The sequence below is a fragment of the Cydia fagiglandana genome, chromosome 22 (genome assembly GCF_963556715.1).
Source record: "Cydia fagiglandana chromosome 22, ilCydFagi1.1, whole genome shotgun sequence".
Taxonomy (NCBI): domain Eukaryota; kingdom Metazoa; phylum Arthropoda; class Insecta; order Lepidoptera; family Tortricidae; genus Cydia; species Cydia fagiglandana.
The window spans coordinates 3,096,005-3,107,461 of record NC_085953.1 but is presented as its reverse complement, the minus strand read 5'-3'; the positions used below and the strand labels follow the sequence as shown (position 1 = coordinate 3,107,461).

The window sequence follows — 11,457 nt, the reverse complement described above, 5'->3', positions numbered from 1 at the left end:
TTACATTGGGTATTATAGCTTTTTAAAACCGGTATCAAATGTATCATTTTGTTGCAGGGTATAATGTTAATCTTTACACTTTATCAGTACCAGATATAAAAAAAATATAGGTACCAATGATTAAAACAGATACCAGAAATAGCGGTATCAAATCAATACTGGTCTATACTGGTATCGGTACCGACCGGTTGTGGACTCCTGCGATTTTCAATTTTTAAATTAAATATTGTAATATCGTTATTAATACCGTAATATTGGGGTATTTTAGCCTTACATGGTTACTTTATCCACCCATGAAAACCTATTGAATTAATATTTTTTTAGAAACGACATTACCTATATGATAAATCTGTTTTTGTGTAAGCGTTTACAGTCGTTTTTTAAGAATTTACTAATTCAATAAAATGGATTATCATCGATGCACAAAGTAATCTTGTAGGGTAAAGTTCCCCAACGTTACGCTATTATTTATTTTGGCGAACTTAAAATAAACTCGTTAGATGATACCAGAAATAATACCGGTATTTCCTATTCTGGTATCGATACCGGTAAATTAGAGCGGTAGACCCGTGACCTCACGGATCCAATCTCTAACGTACGGTATTCTGCTGTACACTCCGGGCTGGTCCGGTAACGCGCAGCCCACTCCGAATGAGACCAGGCCTATTAGTTTGCCGTTATATATTACTGGTCCTCCTGAGTCACCCTGAAAAGAATATAATGTCATACAGGGTTAAGCTAGGTATTTAACTATTTAAATTTTGTTCGGCTTATTTTTGTTAATTAAAAAAAATGTGCGCAGCCTTGAGAATCATCTATGCGCTTGAAACTTCTTCTCATTTTATTTCTCGCGTCATAATTATTATAATGCGAGCGATCAGTGTGTGTATGTGTGTAATTATTATAATAGAGCGAGAGATGCCTGTAAGTAGTATTTTATAATATTGTTATGTAAATACTTGTGTACCCTAGGTATAAGTATTACTGTCTCCCAATTTGTGCCGCTGTGGCTTTAGCTGTTAAGGTACAATTGTCAACTTAAATAAATAATAATAATAATAATAATGGTCCCTATTACAATTCATTTTTATAAAGAGTTAGTCAAAATGTTCTTGTTTTTTTTACGTTAAGCGCATTCGGTTCATTCGAGATCAAGATAGGCAAGATCAGCATACGGCAGCATGAACCAATTAGTAACGTGTAATTATCGATAAAATTACCGGTATTAATTACCATCGATATCAATTATGGTATCATAATCAGTATCAATATCGGCGGCCGATCGTAAAGTTCCTGTGTAGTATTTTAACTGTACTCACATCAAACCAATATATACTCGTAGGTTGATTAAGTTGCTTTAGATTCCCGAAGGACAAACTGTCCAGAAATAGGAGTCCCGCTTGAGGGGCTTCGTCGACTCAGGAAACGAGACAATGATTTTCACGTTTCATGATACGCCTAATAATTTATTTCATTATTTATTTATTTTAAACTTTATGGCACATAAAAAAGTACAAAAGGCGGACTTAATGCCTTGTGTGTGCTTGTGGGTGTGGTGAATTTCATGATCTGCCGGATTTTACGATCGGCCGCCGACATTAATACCGGTATTTGTCTTACCTGACATGAGTCCTTAGTGCCATTAAGGAAGCCTGCGCAGAACATACGATCCGTAATATTGTGGTAGTTCACATTTGGAAGTATCTTACAGATCTCGTCGGGTATGACCGGTACGTAGACACGACGTAAATGGTCTTGCATTGCGCTTTTCTGAAAAAAAAGTTATAATTAACAAAAATAATTGCAAAGATATAATATGTACAATAAACATTAAAAGTAGTAGAATCAGACTACTATGCGTCAAAATATGTAGTATATTCTGCTTTATTATTTGTTAAATAATAGTGGCAACAGAAATACATCATCTGTGAAAATTTCAACCGCCTAGCTACCACGGTTCATGAGTTACAGCCTGGTGACAGACGGACGGACAGACGGACAGCGGAGTCTTAGTAATAGGGTCCCGTTTTTTTTACCCTTTGGGTACGGAACCCTAAAAAGCATTAAGTGTGTATTGTTCGTCAAATATAGTTCGTATATTATGGAATATTATTGACTCACATACATGTGAAGCCTGGACCCTAACACAAAAAGAGGAATACGCACTGCTGGTGGCTGAACGGAGGATCTACCGGAAGATACTGGGACCCACTCGCGGAGAAGATGGCTCGTGGAGGATACGCAGGAACCAGGAAATCGAAGATCTAGTGGCCGAGCCCAATATAGTAGGAGAAACGAAAGCCTCAAGACTCCGATGGCTCGGGCACGTGGTCCGTATGGGTGAAGATCGAGCGGTTTGGAGAGCGTACTCGGGCCGTCCGGATGGTCGACGACTGGTTGGGCGTCCTAGGTATCGCTGGTGCGATGAGGTCGTGAAAGATCTGAACGAGCTCGGTGCCGTCGATTGGACAGAAACGGCGCTAGACAGAGAAGCATGGCGTTCCTTAGTGTCAGAGGCCAAGATCCACTTCGGGTCGCTGCGCCACGACAGTAAGTAAGTATTGACTCACATCTCACTAAGCAAATAAATGACGACAATTTAATATACATATTTAATTATGTTATATTTCCATCCCCTGCCTCCCTTCCCCTCTTTCACGTTTCTTTTACCCCTGTACAATCACGTTATAGAACATCTAAGGCATATTTATCTAAGCGTAACGTTTAATATTTTCACAACCCAACTAAAAACTAGTAGAGTTATATGATAATTTAGTAACACGATTGATATGGGTCGACCTTCGCCGTTTCGTCCGCTTTAAGAATGACTCACGCTAGACCGGGCCGTACCCGAGCCGAGGTGTCCGACATGTCGTCGGCCTAAATCGCATACCTCGTAACTCCATTTTTTTTGAAAATCATGTTTTGACTCTTTTAGATAGTACTATTCTGAACGCATCTAACGGTAAAACTCTTAAATGCCAAGAATAGAAATTTGATTAAAAATATATATGTGTGTGTACATAATAAGTGTTCCGTGAACAATGTTTTGTACGGAACACTAAAAATCATAGAAAACGAGGCGCCGGAAGCTTCGGCCCCGGCTCGGTCTAGCGTGAGTCATCCTTTACGTTTCTACACGAATATTAATGTTATCCAATTTTTACGCACTTTCATCTCATTTTAATCCAAAGGATAACTCATAAAATATTTATAGTAAAAATTTAATAGGGACTTGAAAGGCCCGAAAAGGTTTTATGCCTAAATCACTTAAGTAAATCAAAATCATCAAACGGTCCAAAAACCCAATATTAGGTAACGAATAGATGAATTTAGCAAAGTAAGTACCTTATTATATACCTTCTTAATAACAAAACTTGCGTGAGACACAGACATATTAAATATATTAAGAACGGGTCACTCTTGTATTTTAAGTCGAAAAACGCTCGAGGTGTTTCACTCCGTGAACATGTCGAGCGTTTTTCGACTTAAAATACGTGAGTGACCCGTTCTTAAGATATTTAGTATATACCTTTTATACCTTACCTTATACCTTAGTAGGTACCTTATACCTTACCAGTTCATACCTTAGTAGGTATTGTAACCTAACCTACCTAGCCTAGTGCACTAATCTAACCTACTGGTTTATACCAGTTTATACTAAGGGACACGGCTCGATTCTGAAAATGTATTAGATCTCTACTAGACCTCAACAAGTTACGATATGGATAATTTTAAATTATAGTAGACTCAGGCAGACAACAGCATAAATTAAGCTAGTATCTCACCTTATACTGTGTATGTCCCCACTCACTGACTGCCACCAAGGCGCCGGGTATTACATCAGTCAATCTGCCAATAGCAATAGGTCTTGACATAGGCGTAGTAGACTCAGACAGGCAGCAGCATAAGCTAGTATCTCACCTTATACTGTGTATGTCCCCACCCACTGACTGCCACCAAGGCGCCAGGTATTACATCAGTTAATCTCCCAATAGCAATAGGTCTTGACATAGGCGTAGTAGGCACAGGCTTCTCCAGTAGCACCAACTGGAAGTCCCAATCGTGGGGATGTAGTTTACTGTTCATGCTCCAAAGCGGGTGTGTGAAGTGAGCGCAGATGTTGTAGCGGACTGCTAGGCTTCGGAAGGTGGATCCGACGAGGACGAAGGTTTCTTTTTCTCTGGAAATGGATAAATAATTGTCATCATCATCATTGGCCTGTAACTTCAATAAAATGATGGTTCATCATCATGCCGAAGATATTCTTCTCTCGAACCTTTCCCAGAATCTAGAAGAGGAGGTATTGAAACTTCGAGAGAAACAAGGTAGCTAAGTGATAAATACTCGGTGCCAATTAAATCTAGTTTTGCTCAAGATTCTCAGTAATGAAGATTTTATTTTATAATTGACAGAATCTTGAAGTTTCTTAAAAAATAATTCATCATCATCAAACATTTATTCAGCAAATAGGCCACAAGGGTACTTTCACACGTCAACATAGAATTTACATACCTACAAGCAAAAAAAACACATAAAAAATTATAAAATATCAAAGATTAAAAAGAATTCTGATCTCTACACTTAGGTATTTGACAGGGTGTATATTATTTAATTCGTTAATTTCAGTTATAAATATTATATACTCACCTACAATGAGCGGCCGTGAGAACCCACTCCGGTGCGATCAGGGTTCCACCACAATATTCACCATACAGCACTTGGTATGGAGCATCCTTTATGTCAATAGATTTTCCTCCCACAATCCTGAATTTAGGCTGTAAGTGGAAAAGCTTAGTACAAAATCGTGAATCCTAAAACTTTCTATGGGTAATAAATTGATAATCGCCCCTACATTTTTCAAAAGTGCGTCAGTTTTTGCTGACTTGAACGCACTACCGTACTATAATCATTTTACATCATACATGTAGATGGTATTGGATAATCTGTCATCGTAATGTCTGTAATAAAGCGGCAACAATTTTCGATGACGTCATTTCTCGGGAGGCGGTCTCTTATAAGATTGGGTCCGAAGAGTTTTAGGATCCCGCGGTATCATAAATACTATAAAGTCGGAGATTGTGTCGAGGTGGTTACAGAAATTGCAAATTGCAACATAGAACTTACCAGTGTCATCATGTTCCTCGCGTTGTCCCGGCAATTTTTTGCCTCAATTCATGGGAGCTTGGGGTCCGCTTGGCAACTAATTCCAAGAATTGGGGTGCGTCCCACGAGATATAACTACATACTATATAATTTCATATTAATAACATTCACAAGATATAATGAACGTCTGCTATAACATCAAAATCAATATTTTTATTAGGAATAACGGTCAATTAACATAATACTCATTTTGTATAATGACTTTTTATATAACACTCAAATACTCTAAATTCAGTTTATATAACATACATAACGTATATCGATCATAGTATATACTATCTTTTAGTATACTGATTATAAAATATAATAGCGTATGATATACTAAATACTCTAAATAGGTTATAACTCCTACCCCTACAGAAAACAAACTGCTGACAGAAAAGTAGGTTAGGTTAGGTTAGAACTGCGACCCCTACAGAAAACAAACTGCTGCCAGAAATGTAGGTTAGGTTAGGTTAGAACTGCAACCTCTACAGAAAACAAACTGCTGCCAGAAAAGTAGGTTAGGTTAGATTAGAACTGCGAACCCTACAGAAAACAAACTGCTGCCAGAAAAGTAGGTTAGGTTAGGTTAGAACTGCGACCCTTACAGAAAACAAACTGCTGCCAGAAAAGTAGGTTAGGTTAGGTTAGAACTGCAACCTCTACAGAAAACAAACTGCTGCCAGAAAAGTAGGTTAGGTTAGGTTAGAACTGCGACCCCTACAGAAAGCAAACTGCTGCCAGAAAAGTAGGTTAGGTTAGGTTAGAACTGTGACCCTTACAGAAAACAAACTGCTGCCAGAAAAGTAGGTTAGGTTAGGTTAGAACTGCGACCCCTACAGAAAACAAATTGCTGCCAGAAAAGTAGGTTAGGTTAGGTTAGAACTGCGACCCCTACAGAAAACAAACTGCTGCCAGCAGCAAAAAAGTAGGTTAGGTTAGGTTAGAACTGTGACCCCAATAGAAAACAAACTGCTGCCAGAAAAGTAGGTTAGGTTATACAATATGAGCATTATGCATTTTGGTGTTAGATGATTTGAGTAATATACATTATAAATCTGAGATATTATGAACGTTATTCATAATGATCATTATATACAATGATATTATACTTAAATAACGGTATACTTAACAAAAGTATATATTTTGATGTTATATCTAACGTTCGTTATACACCTTGAACGGTATACAAAACAAAATTATACAATATGAGCGTATATAATATGAATATTATAGTATAAGTTCTTATGTCTTATATTACTTACCCCAAGAATTGGCGTTTTTTTTACGAAAGCGATTGCCATCTGACCTTCCAACCCAGAGGGTAAACTAAGCCTCATTGGGATTAGTCCGCGGTTTCCTCACGATGTTTTCCTTCGCCGAAAAGCGACTGGTAAATATCAAATGATATTTCGTATATAAGTTCCGAAAAACTTACCGGTGTAAGTGGGTTGAAGTTCCTCACATCCTCCACTCCCTGGAGCACCTCGTGGAAGTAGAGGTAGTTACGTGGAGGTATTCGACGGGTCACGTATAGACGGAAGTATTGCGCCACGCAGCCAGAGGACAATACTCCACGGATGGTATTATCTGAAAGACGGCATACGAAGAAACATATCTATAGAGACAGTACCAATATGACTTGGAACTTCGGTGGTCGTTTAAGAAGTGTAAGACTATTACCGTAGATGTCGCTAGGGTCCCCTTGATCCATAATGTGGTGGAAAGATTTGTTGGCTATGGATGAGGTCTTGGTGGCTCAGATGGCAGTATCGATCCAGAGGCTGCGAGTTCAAATCTCACCCAAGACAGTATTTTTTTCCATTTTTAGCTAAGCTTAATATCTATAGAGAACTAGTAAGATCGCTTTTTAGCGATAAGAATGTCTGTTGTATTTCGTTTTCTGTCTATGTTTTAACTTTATGGTGCACAATAAATAATAATTACTTATTTACTTACTAGTGTGACAATGGATTGTGAAGCAAAAGATATAATATTATTCGAAGAGAGAAAAATTAGAGATGAATTAGAGATTCATTTCATTAGATATGAAATAGTAAAGATAAGTGACGTTCCACGAAAAAGGTTTACGCTATTATTAACGCAGCTCCAATATTCAGCCGGGGCAATGGTACCTTTTGCCGTGGAATGTCACATATCTTTACTATTTGATATCTAATGAAATGAATCTCTAATTCATTTCCCGAATCGCGCCGATAGTCATACCAACAATATTAATTTAATAACAAAACAATTTCGTCACGATATTTTCTTTCACCGCAAAGCTAATGGTAATTTTTTCTAGAATCAGACGGTCTTTTCGTCATGAAGCCTATAATTTTAATTATTAACTTAAGTAAATCGAACGATCGTGAATAATTATAGGGCTAATTAAAAAAAAAACTTTATCGAAAAACTATAATAAACATTATCCATGACTACGAAAAAAGTATTATTTTAATGTTCTATGAAAGCATGTCAAATTAATTTCATGGGTGACTTTTTCAGATAAAATATATTGATGTTGTTATTTTACTCGACTCACAAGTCACAGTATTGTTACTATGTATGATAATTCTAATTCATTTATTAATCAATAATACATAATACACACAAACAAAAAGCAGAGATGTTAAAATTAATACCTTAAAACTAAACCTTCAAACCTAAAGGGACCCGGTGAGAATTCTAACAATATAAAATAAATAAATGTAAATACATGTGCCGCTTCTCATCGTAGTGCTTTCCCAGTTACACCCTTAAAGATCCCTTCAAGAGGGAAAGAGAACATAGCGACAACACAGGTGTACCTACCTAAGTACAGTCGCCATCAGATATATCGGAGCGGCCAAGGTGTTCACAAATATCTGAACACGCCTCTATTGTGAGGGCGTTAGAGTGCGTGTTCAGATATTTTGAACACCTTGGCCGCTCCGATATATCTGATGGCGACTGTACCTACCCAAAAATTTGTTGAATTTTAATATTCTTCATACTTTCACATTTTAAACTAAAATAAATTCCAAAATACGACCGGCATCCTTGGTACAATGCCTCAAGGGCCAATTTTTCATTTAGGTAAGTTAGTTATTAATTTAGTTTAGTAGTACCACTGTAGGTATATATATAATTTATGTAAATAAATGAATTTTCAATGTAAAAAATATCACTAAAAACATTCTCCTTTGACTTCAACACACAAACTCAAACTTTTGTTAAAATAATTATCAACAATAGGTACCTATTATATTTTTGTTGTTTTATTTTTGGGCGAACCTGTATGTCAGCGTTACAAGGATCCAAAGTCTGCAGTACACTTACCATCAGGCGAAGCGGGTTGTTTATTTGGGACATTGTCTATGAAAAGGGACCTTATTGTCGATGGCGCTTATGCCGCATAGCGTCGCTCAACATTCTGCCGTATTCGAACTTCAAGATTCACAAGAGACGACACGTACTAGATCCATTCTAGTTCTAGATACGTCATAGTTTAGATATCAACTAGTTCTCTTTTGCAGCGCAATTCGGGCTACCAATATCAGTTTTACGTTAGATAGAGTAAGATATCTATTACATATGAATTGGATCTCTAAGTCATATCCTGTGGAAATCGTTCCAGAGTATCTCCAGAATCGCGCAAATGTCAAATTTGACAGGTTAGATCTTAAACATATCGTTATCGTATCTGGTGATGTCTAAAAGATATCTAATAGATGTCTATTTCAAAATCCGAATCGGGCCCATTGTATTTATATCGGAGCATCGTTAATAATGGCGTAGGCGCCATCGACAATAAGGTCCCTTTTCATAGATAAATAGATTTTTATAATAAGGTGTACCTTTTGTCGTGCAGTTCTTGTCTCCAGGTTTGCACAAAGAGCCATTTTGAGCGTAGGAACCTAGAAACAAAAAAAATATTTCCACTTTCCTGGCTTATTAGTCTAAACTAATAAATAAAAAAGTATTTAAGCCATTTATTTATTAAAGCAAAAGAGTATTAACAAAAGTAATTAACTATTTAAGCATTAAAATTAAAACCAAAACTAAACTATGTACACATATAACCAAATAAATACCGACGACCGACCGACCGACGATTTTGACTACCGGTCTGGCCTAGTGGGTAGTGACCCTGCCTATGAAGCCGATGGTCCCGGGTTCGAATCCTGGTAAGGGCATTTATTTGTATGATGATATAGATATTTGTTCCTGAGTCATGGTTGTTTTCTATGTATTTAAGTATTTATATATTATTTATATCGTTGTCTGAGTGAGTACCGTGGGGCTTAGTCAATTTGTGTAAAAATGTCCTGTAATATTTATTTATTTATTTAAATAATAAAATTGTTAATCATTTAAAACTACCACTATAGTCCGTAAGTTCAATTCAATACGTAATTACATAAACACCAATGTAAGTACTTCTTAGTTTTGTTAGTGATTTATACCATTTATAGAAATAAAAGGCTGGCGGCGGCAGCATGGTAAGATATTTATCGCCTGTCACTATGCCTGTCACTTTCGCACTTACATACCTGCTTGTTAGAACGTAACAGGCATGTTGACAGGCGATGAAAATGCGACCATGCTGCAATCGCAGAGCACACGTAGTAGATTTGCACCGTCGCGTCCGCTAAAATGTTCGAGCCATGCACGCACACAGTACGCAAGCGGTGTGCCGTCTCGCATAAGGATCCGTATATTACGAGTACAACATGCACAATGTCTACGCACCTACTATAATAGTACTACATCCAATTATTTGTCACGCTTGAACCAAGACTTTCGAGTTATTTTTGGAGAATAATTGGAAGTTTTTGAACTACAGTCTTCTTATCTTTTCTTATCTTATCTTATCTTTGATCTTATCTTATAGTTGGGTAGTTTTACGGTAGGTAAGTACTCAACTTGACAGTCCAAACAAATATTTTTAACTTCACACTTGTTGAATAATCGTTACTCTTAAAACGCGAGCAATTTATTTAGAATAATTCGGCTCTGAATATGATTTTGTTAACAACTGGTATTATTTATAACTAAGATTCAAGTTGTAATAGAATTCCGATTTTAAAATGTAGAAAAATTATATAAATCAAAAACAAAATATCAAAACGCCCTCTCACAAAAATAAATAAATTTGATCAATTTATTTCCTACCTTTGAATACCGACTCGCAATCTTTAATAAATGAGCGTTCCCCACAGTTATCACAAAAGATACCCATTACGGCACATGTTACAATAATTCAACTACATACCGTAAAAACACAATCCAATCACGGAAAACACACACAGCCATATCGGAGTCCACATTATGGCATAACAGCCTTCGGAGACTGAAGGTGGTCATCTAATGGCTTAGTTTAAGTTCTCCTTAGCGTGTGGCGAATTGTAAACATAGTGGGGGAATCGTGAACAGTATATTGAGTGATATGATGGTCGTTCTTGTCTACGTGACAGCGTGATAAAACGTTATCCGTCACTTTCTATCCCGCGGCGTTAAAAAGTGACAGTTATTTTATCACGTAGATAAACGTGGATAAAGCCATCCATAATAAGCCGGCTGGTCAATATAGTGTGATGCTGTCTCGCAAGATAGATTTAGGATACATACATATAGGTAAATGTATATGTTCTTAATGACAACTTAACTTGTTACTTAATAAATTATGGCACCTATTTAGCTTAAGCTTAGTTTAGAGCGCATCGCCAACAAACTGTCTCACAGTTTGGCGAAACATTAGATTAAGTTACTAAATATTGTATATTTTCTGTAAAATTTTTAATAAAAAAAAAATTGCTGGAATGCTGAACACGCTGAAGCTGCTTTTTACGTTTATTTCAGTTTATAAATATATAAAATAAGCATTTAATCTGACTCTAGTTATAATAACAGGCACGTCTAGTACATTTTGCCGCAACTCACGTGACTTCATGTATTAAGACTATCAAGAGCTACTTGCGTATGAAGTCGCGATAATAGCAGCAAGACATGCTAAATGTGCAAAAAATCTATCGCTATACGAAGACTATCTTAGTGACTATATAAAGAAGGAAAGGGAAATATAGATTTGCAGATTATAGTCAAGGGGCTAAATCTTTCAAGATTGCATTCACTCAGAAAATTAAGATAAATTTAATGCACATTATCACCGGGTGGGGCTAAGGGTAATGGTGTCAGCCGCGAATGGTGGCAGCAGACGAAGCTAGTCCAAATCCAGCTTTGAATAAAGAAGGTTGTGATCACTTTTAGTTTATTAATGTGACATGTATTTTCCAAACGTGGACTCCTTCTTGAGAGGGTGGCCAG

General features: G+C 36.9%; 1 protein-coding gene across 1 annotated transcript; it reads right to left on the bottom strand.

The window, feature by feature from the left end:
* Positions 1-362: 362 nt before the first annotated feature.
* Positions 363-10,510, bottom strand: LOC134675554 (trypsin-7-like). The gene is made up of 7 exons (XM_063533832.1): positions 10,406-10,510; positions 8,988-9,047; positions 6,587-6,738; positions 4,651-4,778; positions 3,925-4,183; positions 1,621-1,770; positions 363-706 (listed from the first exon to the last, which is right to left on the bottom strand). Exons 1-7 carry the CDS (start codon positions 10,458-10,460, stop codon positions 554-556), a joined length of 957 nt encoding a protein of 318 aa, XP_063389902.1. The 5' UTR covers positions 10,461-10,510; the 3' UTR covers positions 363-553.
* Between the last annotated feature and the right edge of the window lie 947 nt (positions 10,511-11,457).

Coding starts and splice junctions, on each gene's coding strand:
- LOC134675554 (XM_063533832.1), bottom strand. CDS start 10,460: ATGTGGACTCCGATATGGCTGTGTGTGTTTTCCGTGATTGGATTGTGT. Junction 6,739..8,987: donor CAAGAACTGCACGACAAAAG/GTACACCTTATT, acceptor GCCGTCTTTCAG/ATAATACCATCCGTGGAGTA. Junction 4,779..6,586: donor ACTTCAACCCACTTACACCG/GTAAGTTTTTCG, acceptor TTCCACTTACAG/CCTAAATTCAGGATTGTGGG.